The 22,877-nt window shown below is 47.7% G+C and overlaps 1 protein-coding gene across 1 annotated transcript in view; it reads right to left on the bottom strand.

Moving 5' to 3' along the window:
• CD9 (CD9 molecule) overlaps positions 1-22,591 on the bottom strand; it is a 39,432-nt gene extending 16,841 nt beyond the window's left edge. Inside the window, exon 1 of the mRNA XM_049882258.1 lies at positions 22,392-22,591. Coding sequence (XP_049738215.1) covers positions 22,392-22,457 — 66 coding nt within the window. The 5' untranslated portion in view covers positions 22,458-22,591. The remainder of the gene's footprint in view (positions 1-22,391) is intronic.
• Positions 22,592-22,877: the final 286 nt, after the last annotated feature.

Below are 22,877 nucleotides of genomic sequence, written 5' to 3'. Positions count from 1 at the left end.
GGAAGTTTATGTCCACCCAGAGGTACCTTGGAAGAAAGGTCTGGTGATAAAAAAAAAAAGTCTTCTTTAAAGGTAAGGTCCCATTCCATTTAAGAGAAAGGCTTACTTTTAAGGATCCTGAGCCAATCTGTAGAAGTCTATCTGGTCTACAAGCACGAGTGACAAGAAAGATATTGGGCTGGAAAACTGGAACTAGAAGGTGAAAGGAAGGACTTCAGGTCTTACTCCAGCCAAGGACACAGCAACATTCAGGAGCCTAGAGCCCCAAATCTAATGTCATGTTGCTTGGTCGCCAAAGCCAGAACATATTGCTAAAATGAGGCAGGAAAAGCAGGCAGCTCTGGAGAAACAAACAAAAACAAAACAAAAAAGCTGCAATAGATTTCAGTCTCTTATGCTCACAATTCACCATAAGAGAGGAGGAAGGTTCAAGAAACCCAAACGGAAGGAAGGTCCAGAGGCAGGATTGGGAGCATTTGGTTTGCAAAATCTCAGAGGAATGAATGAAACCCTGCTGCCTTTTCTGACTGCATTACAAAGTTAATTGGCCTGAGGGGATGCTAAGTAAGCCATTATTTGTCCCGTTTTTTTGTAACACTATTGGAGAAATTGCTTTAGATGGCTGGGTCTCAAAGGCTTGGGGTCATGCGGCCATGAAACCAGTGCCATCTAGTAATGGCTTTCATGGTCGTTCAGGCAGCACTATCTAAGGAGCTGTTGAGTACCTCCTGGGACAACTTCTTACTGTTTGGTGAGGCACGGAGGGACCCTCCCTCCAACACCTCCCCCCTTCTAATAACAGGTTACAGAAATGGGGAGGGACCAGCAGCAAGCAACAAAGAGAGCTTTAACCTTTAAAGAAGGGTGCCAAGTCAATTACAAAGGGACTTCATAAAATAAAATAGGGCTTTGGGAGGCTGTCTTAGTTATCTAGTGCTGCTATAACAGGAATGCCACAAGTGGATGGCTTTAACAAACAGAAAATTTTCTCTCACAGCCTAGGAGGCTATAAGTCTGAATTCAGGGTGCCAGCTCTAGGGGAAAGCTTTCTCTCTGTTGGTTCTGGGGGAAGGTCCTTGTCATCAATCTTCCCCTGGTCTAGGAGCTTCTCCATGCATTAGAACCCTGGGTCCAAAGGATGTGCTCTGCTCCCGGTGCTGCTTTCTTGGTGGCATGAGGTTCCCATGGTTCTCTGCTCACTTCTTTTATATCTCAAAAGAGATTGTCTTAAGACAAAACCTAATCTTGTAAATTGAATCCTGCACCATTAACATAACTGCCCCTAATCCCACCTCATTAACACCATAGAGATAGGATTTACAACACATAGGAAAATCACATCAGATGACAAAACAGTGGACAATCACACAATACTGGGAATCATGGCCTAGCCAAGTTGACAGACATTTTTGGGGGATACAATTCAATCTGTGACAGAGGCCAAGAAATTAACGGTTTGCTCCCAGGTTAATTAACTGACATGTGGCAATAACATTGGCTGCACAAGTGTTTCACAGCTGCCTCACTCTCTTCAAGATCGGATGGATGCAGTTGGGTGCTTAGATAATACCTTGCTCACCAACCCAAACCCAACCTGCTGCTGGAGAGTTGATTTCAATTCATGGTGACCCCACGTGTGCAGAGTAGACCTGCACTCCATAGAGTTTTCAAGGCTGTGACTTTTTGGAAGCAAATCATCAGGCCTTTCTTCCGAGGTGCCCCTGGTTGGGTTGGAACTGCCAAATCTTTTGGTTAGCAGTTGAGTGCTTAACTGTTTGTGCCACCCAGGGATTCAGCCTCGCTAAAGGAAGACAGCAACCTGCCCCAAATCACCAACCGTCCTGGTAGAAAGGCCAGAACCTCTAGTCCCAGCCTGAGGTCCTGCCACCAGTTGACCCGGTTCCTCTTTTGTTTCCAACTAATGTTAATTGGAAACATTCTGGCTTTGCTGGGAAATGGTTTCATCCACTTGATAGTACAGGAAGAAAAAGGATCTCCCTGCCCCCCTTCCATTTTGTTGGAAATTTCTCCACCTCTTCACTCATGTTCATTTTCTTCTTAGAAGATAGCCCATGAGAAAACCATCAGACAAACCAAATTGAGGACATTCTACTTCTCAAAACTGTCAAAGTCATGAAAAAAAAAAAAAAAAAAAGACAGATACTGTCACGGCCCAGAGGAGACTAAGAAGATATGACAACTAGCTGTCATGTGGTGTCCTGGGCAGGATCCTGGAACAGAAAGAGGATATTAGTGGAAAAACTGGCGAAATCCAAATAAAGCCTGGAATTTAGTTAACAGTGAGGCACCAGTGTGAGTTTCTTATTTGTGAAAAATGTAACATGACACGACGTTAACAACAGGGGAAACTGGGAGAGGGGTATATGGAAAGTATACTATCTCTGCAACTTTTCTGTAAATCTAAAACTATTCTAAAATAAAAACTGTATATATATAGGAAACCCTGGTGGTATAGTGGTTAAGAGCTATGGATGCTAACCAAAAGGTCGGCAGTTCGAATCTACCCTATAGGGTCGCTATGAGTCCAAATCAACTTGAGGGCAATGGGTTTGTTTTTATATATGCATATAAAAGGAAAAAGAAGACAGGGACTTCTCTTTCTTCCAAAGCTTCCTGTCTCCGTCAAGAACTTGCTCTATTAATTAAGCTCTTTCCTGGCTCTGCATCTGTCTCTGCCACCTTTTCACTTTTGCCAACAAACCTTGCTGGGCAGCTCTCCCTATCCTAAAAAACCGAACAAAACAAACATAGAAACAAAACCCTCTCTCTCTTCAACCTTTTGGTTGCTCTGCATTTTCCCTTGCTCCCGGAGTTTGTAGTTCACCACCTAAGTCCTCACTAACCAGGACTTCTCAACTCTCTCCGATTCAGGGCGGCAGCTCTTCTCTGAAAGGCGGCAGACAGCCTGGGTCACTGGACAAGCTCTATAGCTTTTTTTTTCAGTCCTCACATTCTTTGATCTCTCAGCAGCATTATACCATTGTACCCTGCCTCCCCTCGTCTGCTCCCCAAAGTGTCCCCAAAAAGCCATATACCTTCCTGCCTCTGCTCATGCCAAGTCTTTCCTGGAATGCCGCCCCCAACACCTAGACCTCTGCTTCCTTCCCAAGATTTTCCCAGTGTCCTCCCAAGGGAATGCAATCTCCCTTTCCCAGACTCCCAGACTCTTTGCTCTTCTCTCCAACATTCTCCCATTCTGCCCTTCCTCTGATCTGTGCACATAAACTCTTTGAGGTCAGGGCTATCTTTCAGTCATCTGTGTAACTCCCCTGCCCCATCCAGACTTTTAACAGTAACAGTCATCAGTAAATAATCCACTAAATGAATGAATCCTTCAATGGAAGAGAACTTCTGGAATCCACCCGAATTTCATCTCCCCCTGGACAAGACTCCTTTTCCACCCAGCTTTTCACCCAGGTCCCCCTACTAATACATCATACCCAGAGTCACAAAGTACAAGTATAATTACTTGCCCAGAGAAAATATGATAAGAACCATGAGGGCTGGTTAGGGAATATTTAGTGTATGCAAAAAATTCCCTTTCCGTATTTGATGAAAGTCACAATGAGATTTAGGGGCAAATCCACTTAGTCTTTTGGAAATGCAAGTTTATGAAAATCCTGAGCATTGTTCTCTTCATTCTTTAGTGGCAACTCTACCAGCACTTCCACCCCCCAAAAGTCCACCTAGACCCTCCACATTTTGATGAACACACAGGTAACCTAGTCCCTTGGGGCTGACACCAGAGGTTTAGGAGGCACAGAAACCCAGCACTGCCCCAAACTCAGACCCACATGGAACACGGTTTCCGGTTCTCCTTCTTTCTTACCACATTCTCCCACCACTGAAAGCTCAGTCTCGAAAGACACAAAAAGCTCAGGATTTCGGTTGAGTCACACCACAAACCTCACTACAGGGACAGGTCCAGAAATCTTACACTGAAATACACACCTACAGTGAAAAAAAAAAAAATATGTTTCCAATTCCAAAGGAAGATTAAAAAAAAGAAAAGAAAAGAAATTCAAAGTGTAATGGAGCTTGGGGCCTCTGGGTGCTTTCTGGCTCCTATGCCGAGTTTGCAAAACCAGTTTCAGCTAGAACATGAGAAGTATTTATGTACTGGTCGCCCTGTTGACAGAAACACTTGAAGAAGGTGTGTAGAAAGACGAGGCAGTGACAATACAGAAAAGAAAGGAGTAACAGGCTGAATAAAGGTTTCAGCGCGCGTGCGTGCGTGCATGTGTACGTGCTTGTGCGTTTGTGTGTGTGTGTTGTGTGTTCCGCTGCATCCCATCCCTCAGGTAGAAAGAACCACTTCTGCCTTTCGGACAAATCCCATTTCAAAGAAAACCCTTTCATGGCAAACACATTGGGTGGTCTTGTAATATGACCCGCCAGGCCACAAATGCTTTAAAAGGACAAAATACTTGTTAATCTGTCTGTTTTAGGTAGCCTAGCAAGGTAGAGAGCAGGTCATTCTCCACAGGTGGTTTCTCTTTGAGGCTGGCCTTAGACCTGAAGTAGTCACACCTGCCATTTTGGGACGTGGTGGGAAGTGGTAAGTGGGTAGAGCCGGGAAGAAGGGGGTGCTTTCTTTCTTACTTCCCATTATTCTTCTGGAAGGGAAAGGACTACCTGGTTACTCTGCTCAGCCCATGATCAGAAAGATGTGGCAAGCTTTTCAGGAGAGGGCAGGTGGCATCGGAGAAAGAATGTGAACCAGGAGTTGAAACCCTGGCTCTGTCTCTTGTCAATCGCATGGCCATACGGTCTGGGGCCTGATTCTACATGGGGTGAATGTTGGAATGCCTTCTACACATACCTGCCTCAGCTCCTTCCCTGGGGACTCAAGTGCTCTGGGGTGATTTTCTTGCATACCTCTCTTTGAAAATGACTGGTCTAGAATGGAGGGTGTGGACTCTGGGCTCTAATTTTGCAACTGCCACTTCTGAGCTGTGTGAGCACTTTATTTAGCTTCTCTAAACCTCAGAGTTCTCAAGTGTAAAAAAAAAAAGATACCTGCCCTGCCTTTGACCTAAGTTGAAGGTGAGGATTAGATGAAGTGATGCATGGAAAACACTTTGAAAACTGTGACGTGCTATGCTTAGGCCAGGTTCTTATTTATTTTTTTATTGTGCTTTAAGGGAAAGTTTACAATTCAAGTCAGTTTCTCATAAAAAAACTTATACAAACATTGTTATATGACCCTAGCTGTCCTCCCCTACAATGTAACAGTACATTCCTCCTCTCCACCGTATTTCCCAAGTCCATTCAACCAGTTCCTGTCCCCACCCCCACCCCCCCTTCTCATCTCGCCTCCAGACAGGAGCTGCCCACATAGTCTCATGTGTCTACTTGAGCTAAAAAGCTCACTCCTCACCAGTATCATTTTATGTCCTGTAGTCCGGTCTAATCTTTGTAGGGTTGGTTTTGAGAATGGTTTTAGTTTGGGCTAACAGAGAGTCCTGGGGCCATGACTTCTGGGGTCCCTCCAGTCTCGGTCAGACCATTAGGTCTCAGGCCAGATTCTTCTGGGAAAAAAAATGATAGTGGCAACGATAATAATGTACTCTGAGAAAGACACAAGACGACAGTTGGGTATTTACGGGCCCTCTGTGGATGTCCCTGTGTGCCCTCCTATGATCTGAGCAGGTCTTGCCTAGATGGAAGCAGGTAATTTCAGACGCTGGGGCTCTATTGTCTGTTTCCATGAGAGTGTGAGCATTGTGTGATGGAGGGAGATGGATAAACTTATCCTCCTCACACCCATAAACTGCCTCCCAGAGAGCTCCAGCAAGATCAGATGGGAACGGCAAAAGCAAAGTGGGGAAGTAAGGGTAAAGGAAGACTGTTCAGACTTTAGGCCTCTGTTCTTTCTTGGATCACAGACAGCTTCCATGGGTGAATTAGCTATGCTAGAAGGAGTTATTACAACAGCAGATAACAGAGGGAGGGATTTTCCTGGGTTGGGCTGTAAAGGAAACCTTGACCTCTTTACTTCCCTCCTTTAGTCAGATGTGTCACATCAGCCCTGGTTTTTTTTTTAAAGTACTGGACTAGGTGTGTAGTTGTTGTTAGTTACCAAGGACTCACTTCTGACTCATGGTGACCCTATGTGTGCAGAGGAGAACTGTGCTCCATAGGGTTTTCTTGGCTGCGACCTTTCAGAAGCAGATCACCTGGCTTGTCTTCCAAGGTGCCTCTTGGTGAGCTTGAACCACCAACCTTTAGGTGTGCCACTCAGGGACTCCTGAACTAGGTATAATAATAGTAATATGCCCATAGGTGTAGTTGAACTAGGTATAATAATAATACCTACTAATAATAGTTGACCCCAGTACCCAGGAGGTCAGTAACAGGCTGAATTTCCCCTACTAGCCTTTTCCAGGCCCCAAAGCATCGGTCATGCAAAAAGCCACAGAGATGGAGATAAGGGACATGTTATCAGGAGGGACTCGTCCCTGGAGAAGGACATCATGCTTGGTAAAGTAGAGGGTTAGCAAAAAAAGGGAAGACCCTCAACAAGATGGATTGACACAATGGCTGCGACAATGGGCTCAAACATGGCAACAATTGTGAGGATGGTGCAGGACTGGTTAGTGTTTCATTCTGTTGCACAGAGGGTTGCTGCGAGTTGGAACTGACTGGAAGGCATTTAACTACAACAACGTTCATGCAGGCTTCAACATTTAACAAGTCAGGCCACCCAGACCTGTGGGCTCTGGGCCTCACCCACCTCCATGGCAACCTCCGCTGCCAGTGAACTGCAAGTCAACGCTGGGCTGATTCACACTAGTCAGGAGGCTGGGCTAGACCCAACAGCAAGAACAAACAGGATCCCAGCCTCCACAGCCTCCTCTTCTAATCCTCTCCCCTGCATCCTCCTCCCCCAGGTCCAAATTAAGGCTGGAGCTCTTGTCTTTGGAGGTGCAAACCCATTTGGGCAGGACTAGAGGTCTTATGAGTCCCTCCCTTATTCAATCCCTCCACACAGTAAAACAACAATGACAAAACAACAATCTCCACTCTAATCAGCAGAAAAAATTGCCATGACTTGCTCTCATTAAGGATCACAAACAAGCTAGTAATTCATGGCAGAATTTAAAGATACCAACAAGAGCACAGCACTAACTTTATAGTTTCACTAGATAAGTTGGAAAACCCCAGAGGCCACAGCCCTAGAAATACAAGCAGATTATCCAATAGGCAAGGTAAGCATTGCTTACCAGATCATCTATACTGAAATTGTTCACCACAGATTAGTAAGTAAGCACAAGCCAGCCTGTGCTTACCGTGCTTACTGGGTCATCCACCCGTCAGGGATTGTAAATTTGAAAAGAGTTTTTGATTCTGTAGGAAGGTGCTGTGGGGTTGGGAGAGAGACAAATGCCAGCCATACTCAGAAGCAGAATGTTTGATGTGGTGAGAAAATGTGAAATTGTTCACTACAGATGACCTGGCCCTGCCTAGAGAACAAAAGGCACCCCTAGAAGGAGTATAACCATCTTGGGGACAGGTTGGGCAGACACAGCCCGGGGAGCCAGCTCTTCTCTGTGGATCCATTTTGCTCTTAGGGCTCAAATCTTCAGAAGTCTATATCCTCAAAGGTAACCTGGGGAACTTATCTCTAGGCCAGTGGTACTCAAAGAATTTGTTAGACATGCAAATTTGCAGACCTGATCCTGTTGTTCAGAATCAAGGCGATCCCACCCTAGATTTACCAAATTAGAAACTCGGGGGGCGGGGGGGTGGTGGCCGGCAATCAGGAGATTCTGGTGCCTGCTCAAGCTGGAGAACCACTGCTCTGGGCTTCGTTTAAAAACTAACCCGTTAGAAAAGACATGGAAAAGTTCTCTCTTGGGGTTCTGACCCCAGAAAATAGAGAACAGCTTTCTAAATGACAAAGCTGAAAAGCATGAAGACATGGATTAGAGGTGTGAGCTTTCTCTGAGCTCAAGTTTCTTGTCCATGCAAGGCCGAGCTCACAGCCTCTCAGAGAGCCTCACCCTGCCACCCTATACTAAGATCTATAGAAGATGGAGCCAAATGCCCTGACTGCCACTGTAAATGAAGCCATGGGGAGTGGGCCTGGGATGACTTTGGGCTGGCTGCCTGGTGACAGTTAAGGGTGAGGATACCAAGAGAGGTAAGCGGAAAGAAGCAGGAAGTAAGAAGAGATAACTCACTGGACCACTCTATATTGAACCTGCTGAGCCTGGAGAGTCATAGAAAAACATTCAAGTTGGAACCTGCATTTGACTCCCAAATGCACATTCATCACGCAGGCTTCAGCTCAGGTGACCCTTCCTCCCATGAGGAGCCACAATGACTCAGTGGGTATGCCTCACCCAGCCTCTGGAGCAGGGTCTGCTTGGTAAAAACTTCCCATCTGGTTTCTGCAGCCTGTCTTTCTCCCTAGGCCAGGCTGCTACTTATTATGTACAAGAGAGTGGTCTCTTCCCAAACGAATTCTTACTCTAGGAGAAAAAAAAACGTTTTTGTAAAGAATATATGCAGAGGTTGATGGTCAAGTTGCAGGCTATCTAGTGTTAGGGTTACCTTGACTTTTGGCAGGCTTTTCTGTTATTAGCAACTCCTCTAGAGAGTGGGGAAGGGAAAATAAAATAATAACAGCAACAACAGTATAATAATCACAGCAGCCATCATCTCCTGAGTACCCACTGGGGGTTAGACACTATAGGAAGTGCTTTACATACATCATCTCATTTAATCCTCTTGTCACCCTTATTTTTTTGATGAAACAGGCTTAGAGATGTTAAGCAACATACCCAAAAAGACACAGCTAGTAAGGGTCAGAGTTTAAACTGACTACTCAAAGGTCCTTTAAGACAACTCAAAGCTCCTCTCCCCAATGCACTGTGTTTGCTTACTGCCCGAGTGGTGAGTGGGAAGAACAGGGTCCTCCAAGAACTTCTCTTGGGGGGCAGGGGAGTGGTCTGGACATGGTGGATTTGGCAAAATGCCTTGACTTCAACCTTAACCTGCGTGAGGGCGCCTGACCATGTATCTCTTGGCTTTGTTCTCTCTTTCTCTCCTTCCTTCCTTCCCTTCTCTGTTGAGGCCAAGGGAGGGTAGACACTGCTGGGAGAGAACAGAGAAAGGTGGTGGTCTCTGCGACCCGATCCCAGGGGGATACACCCTTCAGGGCTATCTCTACCTTCCTCTCCTTTCCTCTCTGTGGTGTCCTGCTGGTAAGACAGATAGGGTTAACTGCTGGTGGAACAAAAAGAGGTGTTAAAAGGCTACCATCTAGAAGTTGGGAAAACAGAAATCACATCCTGTCAACATGACATAACATTGAAACAACCTGTGAATTACTATCTCCTTCTTAGTGTTTTCCTAGTCCCTTCCCCCTTTACAGGTTCTGCATGCGCAGAAAAACAAAGCATGACTGCTGTTTAACCTTCCTTAACCCCTCTGAAGATAGCGATGTAGTGTCAAAGATCTATGCACCTGCACTATATCCCATAATAAGTGATGCCAAGGGCTGCCAAGAGGACTTCATCTTGAATATCAGCGGGGTTCCATCTTGGATTCCAGATGCCCCAGCAACCTAATTTAGTATGCACCGCCATTCTGAGAAGTACTCAGCCCTTGAAAGAAACCTACTAAATATTCATTACTCTATTGTCCCCACCAAACCCATAAAAGCCCTAGCCTTGCCTCCACTTTAGGAGTCAGTTTTTTTTTTGGAGAGGCATTATTTGTCACAAGTAAGATAAACCTGTTAAAGCTGAATTCAAAATTGTCTCCTCTGTGTATTCTTACAAGAGAAAGACAAGGACCCATTGAGTCTAGAAGGCCTCTGTGCCCTCGGAGGTAACACCGGTATAGAAGAAATGGTGACTTGGGCTCTGCCCCTCTCTGGGACCTGGTCTTGGAGGTTCTAGTTGTCTAGAAAGTTCTAGGTAAGAGGAATCAATGCTCTTTTGGGAGGCATGGGGAGCAAATGGAAGGAGAGGTGCTGAGGCCACTGTTTTCGGTCTGGAGCAAAGTGGGTTTTCTTCTTTCCATTCCTTTTGGTAAATTAAACTCCAAGTTGGGCTCCACAGGTGAGCCCCTACCAACTGGGCATCCTTACAGGACCATTTCCAGCAAAGAACAAAACTGGCCCTCTCTCCACCAACCTTTCCCAAAGGGGGAATCTCTGAGAGGAGTGTTTTGTAGATCGATGGAAAGACAGGCCTCCCGATTCATGTTCTGGAAGGAATGAAACTAGAAGACGAGAGGTAAAATTTCAGCTTTGAGCAATCCCGTGTGATGTGGTTTCACAGACGGAAGCAGTAAGATATCAATGAATGTGAAAGTTGAGGGCAACCTCAACCCCTGAAAAAATTTATGAGTAGTAGTAATATGGAAACCTTGGTGGCATAGTGGTTAAGTGCTACTGCCATTAACCAAAAGGTTGGCAGTTCAAATCCACCAAGTGCTCCTTGGAAACTCCATGGAGCAGTTCTACTCTGTCCTATAAGGCCGCTATGAGTCTGAAATGACTCGACGGCAGTGTTTTTTTTTTTTTTTAAGTTGTAATAACTACAGCAATGGTGCAGCAGCTAACATCTGAGCTCCATGAGCCAGGCACTCTGATAACACTTTACTATCTCGTTATTCCTCATAACAACCCTAAGATGTTGTATGATTACCTTTATTATGCAGATGAGGAAAGTGAGGTTTAGGGAGAGTCACTCACGTGTTGCCTCTGCATAGGAAGCTGCATTTCTAACCAGCAATCCCCTCTGCCTCCAAGATTCTGATGCCAATGGTGGATCAGGGCCACATGGAGGGAAACCCGAGGCAGGCGCTTAATCCCTACAATTACTTTGTGTCACATATGAGCCCCTGCTACTATCCACTGCTCTCTTACAGCATCAGGGGAAGGCTTGGGCATGGATATTAAAATCAAGCAAGCAAACAAACAAACGAATCACAACCATCCATAAGAAGCCAGGTCCCTGGGGAAAAAACCTGAATGTTGCCAGTGGCCTTGGGCTGGGGGAGGAACCTTCTGCCTCTTGTGGGCATTTAGTGCCCTAAACACTGAGAAGATTATGGTACCCACCACCCAATCACTCATATAATTCAACATTAAAAAAAAAAAATTGTGAAATAAGTGTAAAGAAGTTTTAAAAAAGTGCTTATTTACCCATGATTACTTGGACTTAACTGTGTTGCTGGTGCCCTAAGTAGAGTATGACCTTGTAGCCTCCCTTTTTGGGGATTCCAGTAAACCTAGGAGCATCCAGGATGGAGGGATGAAGGTGGCCCAAGGCAGCTATAGTCTGGGGGTGCCATCATCTAGCTATGCTCTGCTTTTTTGGGCAATTGTGTTTCAGTGTTCGACCCTGGCTTCAGGCTGGTACGAAGTGTTACATTAACAGGAGATATTGCCTTGTAAGGGATAACAGTGTTGAATATTGCGAGGCCAGGGTTATAACGTAAGGCCCTGCAACCCCTCCTCATGGGGACAGCCTCCCTTGCTGCCTTCCTTAGGGAACTGGGTTTGACTCTAATGATGTTGTTGGGGCTGCCTTGCACTCTGTGAGATAGTAACTACCATCCCTGTTTAGAGGACAGCTTCAGAGAGGTAAAATAACTTGCCCACTCTCACACAGCAGGTATGGAGTGACAACGGATTCAAACCAAGGGCTATGGGCCCCTCCCAATCTGTCACATGCACAGCACATACCATGCAAGGCCCAACTACTCCCCTGCTCAGCTCACCCCTGGTGGAAGGGAGGTGCCTCTGTCCCCTCTCTGGGGTGTGGCATGGGATGAATGGCCCCGTAAGCTTTTTCTCAGCACTCTTCTATAGAAATTAGGTGGCTACCTGGTCTGAACAAGTTCAAGAGTTGAGAAATCCTTCCTTCCAAGGACAGAGTCAGCATGATTAAAAAACCAGAGCCCTTACTCTGTCTTAGAGAGGAGCAAAGGTTCAGCTAACATGGTGTGCTGGCTGATATAACCCGTTTGGGGCTGAAGGGGTAGGAGGCAGGCCCCCCCTCAACTCCATCCAAGGTAACCTCTTTCTAAACAAGAAATCTCATTTCAAGTTTCCACTGCCTGCTTGCCAGACATGTAGCACACACCGGCCAACCCATAAATCCCTTTTCTGCTGAAAGCAGGCATTCTGATCTTAACCAAAATCATCTGATGTGGGGGATTGTTTTGGAGATGTTTTGCTTTAAATTTCAAAACACCACACATTTGTTTTCCGTTGTGTATGTCTCACTAAGATGTCTGGCCATTGCTCTCTCTCTCCTTCTCTCAAACACACACACACTTCAGCAGTGTAGATCAGTTAGCTCTTGTTCCATCTGGGAAGCCAGTTACCACCCGCCTGCTTGCCCCGAGTGGTGGGAGATACCTTCTTTCACAGAGCTTTCAAACAATGCCATGTGGTGTGTGGACTGACCGTGTAAGCAAAAGGCAGCCTGGCACTGTTCAGCTGAATGGCCCTTCTCCCCATCATGGGACATTCAGAGCATCAAGCCAGCAAGGAGGGTAAGAGCCAAGATTCCCAACCTGCTGTGTCTAATCCATCATCTGCCTATTATTCCTCTGCTGTGATCCCCACCTTCATTTCCGGTCTCTTAAATTATTAGACAGCAAGCACTCAGAGAAGCCCCTGGGTGGTGAAAATGGTTAACATACTTGCTTGGCTGCTAAGTGAAAGGTTGGAAGTTCAAGTCCATCCGGAAGTGCCTGGGAAGAAAAATCTACTAGGTGCCTACTTCCGAAAATCGGCCATTGAAAACCCTATGGAGCACAGTTCTACTCTGACACACATGGAGTCGCCATGAGTTGGAGTTGGGTCAGTGGCAGTTGGTTTACTGGTTTAAGCACTGAGATATTTACTACCTGTCCCATACTCTGCTCTGAGCACTCGTCTGAATTATCTCATTTCATTTTCACAAATGACCTTCGAGGTAGGTAATATTATCTTGCCTTTTTTTAGACCAGAAAACTTGGGCAAGGAAGGAGATTATCCGAGATCACATAGCAAATTAAGTGCAGAGTTGGAACTTGAACCCAGAACCACCTGACTGCAAAGCCCAAATTCTCAACCATTCTGCTAAACTGTCTTTTTGATCTGTTTCTTGGATCCCAGAGCCAGAGATTTTCCCTCTTATCATTTCTGTCTTATAGCAGTGTTATTGTTAGTAGCTTTCAAGCGGATCTTAATCATGGCGACACCATGCACAACAGAGTGAAATGCCGCCCAGTCCTGTGCCATCTCCATAATTGGCTGTGGATCCATTGTTTGATTTTTGGAAGTAGATCACCAGGCCTTTCTTCCTAGTCCACCTTAGTCTAGAAGCTCTGCTGAAACCTGTTCAGCATCATAGCAACCCACAGGCCTCCACTGACAGGTGGCCACACACGAGGTGCACTGGCTGGAAATTGAACCTGGGTCTCTCACATAGAAGGAAAGGGTTCTACCACTGAACTGCCACTACCTGCACCTGCCTACCTCCCCCTGCAACAGCAATGCTTGATCCTATTTCAAAAGTGGCATCTTTTATCCCTTTAGGCCCCTAGAGAGCCCAAGTACAGGGGAAGAGGGCCCTATTTCTTCCCTGATAGGAAAAAAAAAAATTTTTTTTTTTTTTTAGGAAGGCACCTGCAATGACCACCTGGGCTGGAGGTGCCACCTGAACCTGGTCTCTCTCTGAGGGAGCTGCTGATACACAGGGTCTAGATGAACAGTCTTCGCTCCTCTTGCTGGCCACTGGCCTGAGAGCTTCATTCACGCCCTTGCTCTACTGGCCAGAAAGTCAGTGGACACAAGTGCTGTGCTGGGAAACAGATTCCCCAGAGTAACTTGCCATGTTTTCTTCCCATCCTAGCTTCACTATGGCTGCAAGTACGGCCAATGCAGACAGATGGGGCCATGGTCCATCAAGTGGCCCTTGTTCTTGCATCTCTTCAGCTATGGCCCCGAAGTGGGGGCCAGAGCCTCCTTCCTTTGCCCAAAGCACCATCCTGTCACCAAATGGCAAAGGTGATGATATCACAGGCTTCTGTGTGACAGTCGTGACAGCCCTGCGCAAGGCTCTCAAGAGCCACCATGGGGTTCTGGGACGTGAGAATGATGCCAGCTTCCCATTACAAAGAAAGACTAAATGTCCTTCCCCAGCACTGGAAGAGAATCCAATTTCTATTTGAAATGAATTTTCTGGGGTCATAAAGGGTTATTTGTTGTAGGCAATCAGGGCTATGATTTGAGTGGAGTGGGAGAAAGTTGAATACAGAAAGGTTTGCCAGGCTTGTGGACAGGAAGCTTTTAACCCACAGCCCCACATCACAAGAAAGGTGTTCACTGGGGGAGCAGGAAGGAGACATTTTAGTGGGATCTCTCCTCTCTGCAGAGCACGTTCCTCTAGAAGAACGGGGGTGGATGGAGGGATGTGGGTGGCTCCCTACTCCTAAGACACCCCTCAGAGGCAGGGCATCGATCTGAGGTGCACTGGAATTACTCACATAGAGGTTAAAGGTGATTTCCATTCAAACCTGTAAATAATTTTCTTTTAGAAACATGCAACTTCTATTGATTTGAATGAAAAGCAATGAGTTCACACATAGGTATGAAAAGTTTTGCTATCACTTCATTTAAAGTTTTAATAAATCAATTTTATCATTTATCATGCTATGTATCATTGACTCAAATCAATGTAGATTTAAAAATAAATTAAAACTAAAATGCTACAGAGCATCAGATGTTTTGAATTCAATGAAACTGTTCAATTTACTTTTAACCCAAGTCAAGGATTTTCTCCTAGGACCCATGCGTTGTGTTATTTCTGTAGTTGGGCATTAACACAGCTCAGATCGGGGGTGTAAGCAGGGCCTCCCTCCTCTTAGAAGCTGAGAACTTCAGTGTGGAGGTGGGGGCTTCAGAGAAGTTATGGGCCAGTGGCCTGCCTTGGTCTGAGAGCTGTTTCCTGGAACTCTGAATGTGCATTGGGTAAGCTTTGAAGGGCTACTTTCCAAATGGAGCCAGCGAGAGCTGTCATTTCAGCTCCCCTGCACAATGCTGGAGCCCTGGTGGCGCAGTGATTAAGAACTCGGCTGCTAACCAAAAGGTCAGCAGTTCTAATTTACCAGAAACTCCTTGGAAACCCTCTGGGGCAGTTCTACTCTGTTGTATACGGTTACTCTGAGTCAGAATTGACTTGACAGCAACAGGTTTGGTTTTTGCACAATACTTGGCAAGAGGATTCAACAAGAAGGCTCCTTAAACTCAGATTTCTGATTCTCCTTCAAATCAATAGTCCCCAAACCTCTCTATCAAGGGATCGTCTCTGGACTCAAATTAATCCGGGTCCCTCTCCAAGTCAGACTGCATCCTGCTACTTAACCAGGCTGCTTATCATCTCCTCAGGAGTCCAAAGGCCCAGGTGATCCCCCACGAGACATTTCTCCCACATCAGCATCCTCAGCCTTTTAGTCTCAATTTGGTGGGAAGGAGGAGGAGAGACAGAACTCTGCTGTTCCTGAACAAAGACAAATCACCCAAGCTATAAAAAATCTAACCCAAGAGGCACAACTTGGCTGGAAGCTCATAAAGTTAGATTCTTCATGTAGACTAGAAATACTGAACAACATTCATTAAATTAATTGAGAGTTCAAAGCCACTCTTTGGGGAATGATTAAGCTGAGCATCAGAGTGAGGCTAGGTGGGGAGGTGGTTGTCCAGTTTGGGCTGCCCTCAATCATCACAGAAATTTAGGGCTCTCTACCGTTTTTCTCAAAGTCTCCCTATGATTTCCCCAGGCAGTCCCTGGGGATCAGTGAGGCAGCCTGCTTCTCATGGCAGAAACATGGGATTTAGGACAGAGCAGTGGCTGCCTGGAATGTGATGGAGAAAAGCCATCACTGGGAGGGGGTTCATAACCTGAGGTCCATGGACCTCTGGAAAAAAGGCAAAAAAGTGGATGTAACATTCTTCTGGAGGTAGGTCCCACCGACTTTATGGGATTCCCTCAAAAGGTTACTATCCACTCATTTTGGATGATAGCATACAGTACTTAAAAACTACCCTCAACTAAGTTTTTTTTTTTGGAGGAGGGAGGAAACTATTGGATGGATGTAATTATTATAACATTATCTCATCTGGGGGCAGAATGCTGCTCTCCACAGCTGCATGCCATCACTTGATGGAAAATGAAAATGTCCCTGGACTAGTATTACTTTTTCCATGAATGAAAACAGGCAAGTGATCTGCAGTCAGACCTCAAAAACAAAAACAAAAATTGAAGAAAAAAAAATAAAGAGTAGTAGCTATTTGGTTTCCTGAATTCCTTCAGTCGTAAGAGGATTTCTCCTTGTAGTTGAGGGCAGGAATCCCTGGATGGCACAAACAGTTAAGAACTCGACTACTACCCAAAAGGTTGGTGGCTTGAACCCAACCAGAGACGCCTCGGAAGACAGGCTTGGCAATCTGCTTCTGAAGGGTCACAGCCTTGAAAACCCAACAGAGCAGTTCTACTCTGTACACATGGTGTTGCCATGAGTCAGAACTGACTTGACGGCAACTAACAATAACAACTGAGGGCACAGGTCTGGCAAACTGTTAGCCAGACTTTCAAACCTTGCAACTATGAAGTCATTGCTCTTCTGTATGTAAGTGGTAACTTATAACTGTTTCTACAAGTTTTGGTAGAAAAGATCTGTGGTAAGTACAAATAAAGCCTCATGGATTTCAACCTGGGAAGATGAAGGAACACCGAACATAAATACGCAGATCTCTCAAACTTTGTCTCCACCCTCTTTTCCCCAACTCGACACAGGTCCATCTAGATCAAACTGCCAACAAAGCAGCAGCCGGACCATGGAAGCCAAGGTAACCTGGTGACCTTTACCCTTAAAGCCAGATGCACACAGGGAAGAACTGTCAAGGCTGGTATTCTTTAGAAGAAAAGGTGCTTTTGTAAATCCAAGGTATTATTAAGTTCCAAAGCATGTGACCAATTCCAGAAGACACACCTCCTTATAAAACTGAACCAAACAGGAAAACAAACAGAGGAGGCAAACACAAGGTGTGAGGACATGCAGTGTGAGGGCTGAAGCCGCAGGAAGACTAATTTAGAAGAGAAAGTGCTCTGGTGAGGACGCCCCTCCATTAGGCTGCTTATCAAAGCAGTTCGAAATCTGGGCCTTAACCAGCAGCCTCTTCTTCTAGGCACAAAATAGCAGGGCCTAGAAGAGTGCTACTGGCCACGTGTGTGTGTGTGTACATACACACACAGACTCCTTTCCCCCAAAGATGATGAGTCAGATCTATGTTGTAGACAGCCATGGTGGAAAAAGTGGGGGAAAAAACCATTAAGATTCTGAGCAGGGGAGAAGTCCTACTTCCTTAGCAGATACAGATACCTGGCCTCGCCTCACCTTTCCCCAGGCCTGCCAGCTTCAATGCCTTCTCAGGCTGTCGGGATGCTGGAGATGGGAAGCCATTTTATGCAACAGCCCCACAACTCCTTGCTCAGCCCCAACATTGAAGTCAAAAAGCTTTTGGGTGAAGCAGCAAGTTGGCTGGCAGGGACTTTTGCCACTACCACCCTCCTGGCCCATTCTCTGCCCAGACCCAGAATCCTGATGTCTTAGGGTTCCTCTGCCATGTAGTTTTATTTTTAGAAGTGGGGCTGCCCCAAAGTCAAATGTGTAGTAACATATGAAATGGAATCAGTGTTCTGACGCAGGGCTTGCAGAGATGGGGGTGGCATGAATGAGGTTGGCATGGGTGCAGGAAAAGAAGGAAAAAAAGGAAGCAATGCGTGCAGATTCAAAGTATGCTCCTGGTAGTCTGTGGTTTAAACTTCCACACCTCTTAGGGAATAGCTCCCACCCTCCCTAACTGCCTCAATTTATTTTCTACTAGTGAAATAACAATAGCTACTGTCAGCTGGAAATCTACTAAGCATCTAGCACTATGCTATTCTGCTCAGTGCATTACTGTGTAGACATTTTTTCATTTAACCCTCTCAGCAACGCTGCTGGGTAGACACTAGCCCCCCATCTGGTGAGGGGGAAATCAATTCCAGAGCGAAGGCTTTAACCACTAGGCTGTACAGCCACAAACAGCGGAAGTTCATGGGCAATGAAAGTGTCTCTCAACAAAGAACCCCCAAGCAGAGAGACCACCCCTCCACAGGGTTAGAGGGAACTGTGAGGTAAGAGGGGCAAGAATTAGACTCCAGAGGGAAAGGCCAAAATGCTTATGAAATGAAGCCAAGTTCAGAGCACAGCCTTGGTGTCCACCGCACTCTTCTACCTCCTGACTCCCATTTTGGGTGGTGTGGGAAAGTCCTATTGCTGTAGGTGGCAGGGGTAGGGGGCCGGAGGGGTGATGGACGGCTTCATAGGCTAAGCTTGAAGGGACCTTTTAAGACCATTTGCTCCAACCCACTGTTTTATGGATGAGGAAACTGAGGTCTGGAGCACAAATATGACCTGCCCAAGGTTTGAAAGTGAGTTGGGGGCAGAGCTGGACCAACACCCAAGTCACTGAACTCCAAGTCCAGGGCTCTGTTCATGTTTCCAAGTAGCCTTTGTTAGGGCCAGGAGACACCATTTTTTGGGAAAGAGGTACCACCTGCTATTTTCATCAGTGAGGGAGGGTATGGGGTGAAAGTGAGCAAAGGGACAGAGGGAAGTGCGGTAGGGACTGGCTTTTTCAATACAGCCAACTCTCTCCCTCCTCTGCCCTGAGCTCATGTCACTGCCTGACCACATCCAGGAAGCCCTCTAGGTGCAGGCCTAGGATTTGAGCAGATGGGCAGGGGTAGATGGGAAAGACATATTCCTGGCTCCGCCTTAGCCCAGGTCTCCTTGAAATAGTTGTATTGTCTGTCACTCTGACATCAGAAGAAGTTTTCCCTCTCAGCTTTTTTAGGGTGGTGGGTGGGTAGGGAGGTCTGAAGGAAATGCAGAAACAACTGAAATGGAGCTGGGAGGTTTGGTTAGGGGGGCGGTGGAAGAACAGGCTGATTGCTAGTTTGGCTGTGGACATCAGAGGCCCTACTGGGCGAAGGCAGGTGGCCCAGGCTCGGCTGTCACCGAGTGTCCTGCTGGGATGAGTGCCAGGAAAGCGGTACCCACCTGACTATCCCACTGCCACCAAGGCTGGCTCCTACTCTGCCAGACCGGGGTCCCCTGCTCACGAGGCACTGCTGGCTCCTGGCTCCACAACAACTTTTCAAGGCCCATATTAGGTCCCAAATGCCAAATTTTTAAGCTCCTGGTCTCAAGACAGAAAGGGAAGTGATGACTTCATAATCATCCAAGTAGTTCCCTTAGATCATAGGAAAAAAAAAAAAAAAGATTCCCTTAAAATATATTTTTTAAACTTAAGGAACTCAAAATATATATATATATATATATATTGACAGCTTGTCCTCACCCTTCTACCACTTCCACCTAGCAGCCAAACCTGGCTGGGTCAGACAGCATGCTGCTGCGATAGAAAGCGTGTTGGACTTGGAACCAGCCTGACCTGCCTTCAAGTAGACTTCTGAATCCATCCTGCTTCTTGTGTGACCCTGGATAAGTCACTTAACCTCTCTGGGGACTAATTTCTCGAATCATCAGTAAAATGGGGATGATGTTTCCTGCTATGGCTGTATCATGGGTCACATGCAAGGTCTTGGAAAAGAAAGGACTTTGAAAACTGTAATACTCTGTACACAGTGGATCACAATACCCCTTTATCCCGTTATCTCCTGGGAGATGGGGCTTCACCTCTATAGACTGCAGTATGTGGCGGCGGAACAATAATTAACTCAGAAAATCATAGCAACTGCTCAGCTGCCTACCCCAGTCCATTACCAGATCCCTTGGTGATTTTGTGATGGAGACCAAGAGGACAGAACTGAAGTAAAGGACTGAGAAGTTGCAGTCTTAGCTTGGTCTCTGACTAGCTGTGTGATCCCGGGTAAACTGCCCCCCGCCCTGGTTCTCAGCGTTCTCCCTGTGAATAAGATGGGTGCAGTGGATGATCTCTAATGTCTTCCCCAACTCGAAACCCAAATGTTCCGAGACTGAATCATTGTTTCAGACTACATAGCTGACCAGCAGCACCTGGCCCAGGCAGGGCAGCTCTGAACACAAGTGGAGGGGCAAGCTGGGGATAGTACTGACAGACTGCAAGCCATTAGGCAAGAGACTAGGAGTCTCTGAGTGGTACAAATGGTTAACGTGCTTAGTTGCTAATTGAAAGGCTGGAGGTTCAAGTCCACCCCGAGTAGAAGAAAGGCCTGGGGATCTACTTCCAAAAAATAAGCCTTTCAAAACCCTACAGAGCACAGTTCTACTCTGACACACATAGGGTTGCCATGAGTCAGAGCTGACTTGACGGCAACTGGTTTTACGCAAGATACTGAGCAGATATAGGGGTGGCCCTGGAAGCCTTCCATCAGGCTCCTCCCTATGTCATGGGGCAGCTGGGGGTGTGTGTGGAGGCATACACAATGGTATCCCTCTACCCTCAAACCCTGATGCAATGCAGGCAGATAGCTGAGGACTGACTAACAGTTGTTAACAGACTAGCCTAGCCGGGGAGAGACTGTGCTAGCGAGGCGAGGAGAAAACTCCCCAAAGGACAAGGGTGGGGTGGGGTGCGGTGGGCCCAGCCAGCCTTCCAACATACTTTTCTGGTGCCAGGGTTTTGGTGAGAGAAGGCTGCCCAGCCTGGCAGCTGGCTGGGTCCTGGTGGGAACACCAGGAAGAGGGAGTGCCAACTGCAGTTAGGGTCTCCCTAAAGCAGATCAAGGGCTGGGTAGGGCCACACCTACATGCCATTCTCCCCAGGGTGTGTGTTGGGTGTGATGATTTGCAGGGGCAGGCCAGTTTCTGCAGGCTGGAAAATTGCTCTCCTACCACCTCTTCAGCTCTGGGGAGAGGATTAAATCTTAGATTCACCCCAAGGTTCCTGGGGACCCCTGTGACCAGCCCTAGGGGAACAAGCACACTTTTTGGGACAAGCCTGTGGTGGCAAGGTCTCCATTCATGTACCAGCTTTCTCTTCATGTACCCGTTTCCTCGGCCATCTCCCTTGAGTGTCACAAGGGCTCCCCTGCCAAAGCCCTTCCTGCTCTAGAGGGGCAAATGTTGTCCACCTGCATGCAGAGGAACTGGCCTCAGAACCAGGTCAGAAGGAGATCTATTCCTTGCTTCTGTCCTTGGGCAGTCCCTTAATCTTCTAAGGGAAGGTGTGGGGTGGACACTCTCCTTTTTTGTTGCCTTCCCATTTGCAGAAATGCTCTCTGTGGTTGGCTGTAGGTGTCTCTGGGACTTTCTGCCCAGGTGTGCTCCTCTCTGTGACCCTGCCTTGCTGCTTGGTGGGCTAAAGGGGAGGGGGAGAGGCCAGAGGGATTCCTGGGTGGGCAGCAGGAGGCCTGCACCTGAGCTCTCCCAGAAACGGAGAAACACAGGATTTAACCCGCTGGAGGTGAGGACAGGCATCAGGCATCGGGCATCGGGCCTCTCCTCTGCCCAACTCTCCCAGAGTTCTCTCCTGTTAAGATACTTATCGCCCTGGAGAAAAAACCAAGACAAACTAGTCTTTCAGGTAGCTTTGAGGGAGCTCGAGCTTTCTAACAGCGACTCAGAATCAAAGTTTGAGAGAACAGGCCTGCCAGGTTCCTCCTTGGGAGTGGAGGGGCTATAGGTCTCCACTTTGTTGCCCACCCAGGGGTAGTCGGAAAAAGACCTTATGCCCAACTCTCACTCCGAGAGTGAGCCTCGGAGGGCGGACCCCCCTGGCCGGCCGCCTTTCCCCTCCAGTGTAAACGTGTCAACAGCTCTTCGCTGAGCCTTCCCGGCGCCACCAAGTCCCTCAGAGCGCCCACATCGTCCCCTCCGGACGCCTATACCACTTGTGAAATCCCATCCCGGTCAAGAACTGCACCCCCGTCGTCCTTGGCCGGGGCCTTGAGCTGCCGGAAGAGGGGTGCTCTTTTTCTACCTGTCATCTTCTCTTCCTGCCTTCGGAGGGGCTTGGGTGGGAGCAAACAAACTCCAGTCCAAATCCCTCAGCAAAGGAGAGGGCCAGGACCGTATCCAGAGTCCCAGCCCACTGAGACCCCCACCTTCTCCCAGCCTGCTCGCTTCGGATGAGTCCCTCACCAAAGTGCCCGCCCCGCCCGTCTCCGCACCCGGACGAAAGCCAGCTGGCGGCCACAGAGCCATTTCTATTCCCCGTCGGTGTCTGCCCAGCGCGGGCAGTGCCAGCCGTCGGCGCCCCCAGCCGCCTGGCACCCCCGGACGCGGACAGTGTACCCGTGCGCGCGGCCTCCGGCCCGGGAACAGGTGGTCCCGGGGAGGAGCGCACGGCAGTCGCGCTCACTTACCCAGAAGATGAAGTTAAATCCGAAGAGCAGGTATTTGATGCACTTGGTGCCTCCTTTGACCGGCATGGTGCAAGCTAGACTGGACTGGGGCGGACGGATGCGGGACTAGACTGGACCGGGCCAGGCAGACCACGCGTCGGACAGAGATGCTGTCGGCTGCGAGTCCTTCTCCGGGCTGCACTTTTAAAAAGTGCCACTCCTTAAGGCGCGCGACTGGGTGCGGTGCGCATGTGCAATGGTCCTGCCCCCCCCCCCTCGCCGGGCCCACCTGCCCCGCCCACCCACCTGCCCCGCCCACGCTATGCGGCCCGCCCCACCCAGGTTCAAACAGACTCCGGCCCTGGCGGCAGCTCGGAATCCGCCTTGCACTCTTTCCCCTCCTCCCTCCAGCCTGTCCCTCTCCCCACGACTTGGCCGTGCCCTGCTGTCTTCTCTTTCCTCCCGACTACCCTTGGGTTTTTCCATACCGCCATTCCCAGCCACTTT

Source organism: Elephas maximus, chromosome 4 (genome assembly GCF_024166365.1).
Source record: "Elephas maximus indicus isolate mEleMax1 chromosome 4, mEleMax1 primary haplotype, whole genome shotgun sequence".
Classification (NCBI taxonomy): Eukaryota; Metazoa; Chordata; class Mammalia; order Proboscidea; family Elephantidae; genus Elephas; species Elephas maximus.
Note: the sequence above shows the minus strand (reverse complement) of the source record. Positions and strands in the feature narration are given on the sequence as shown.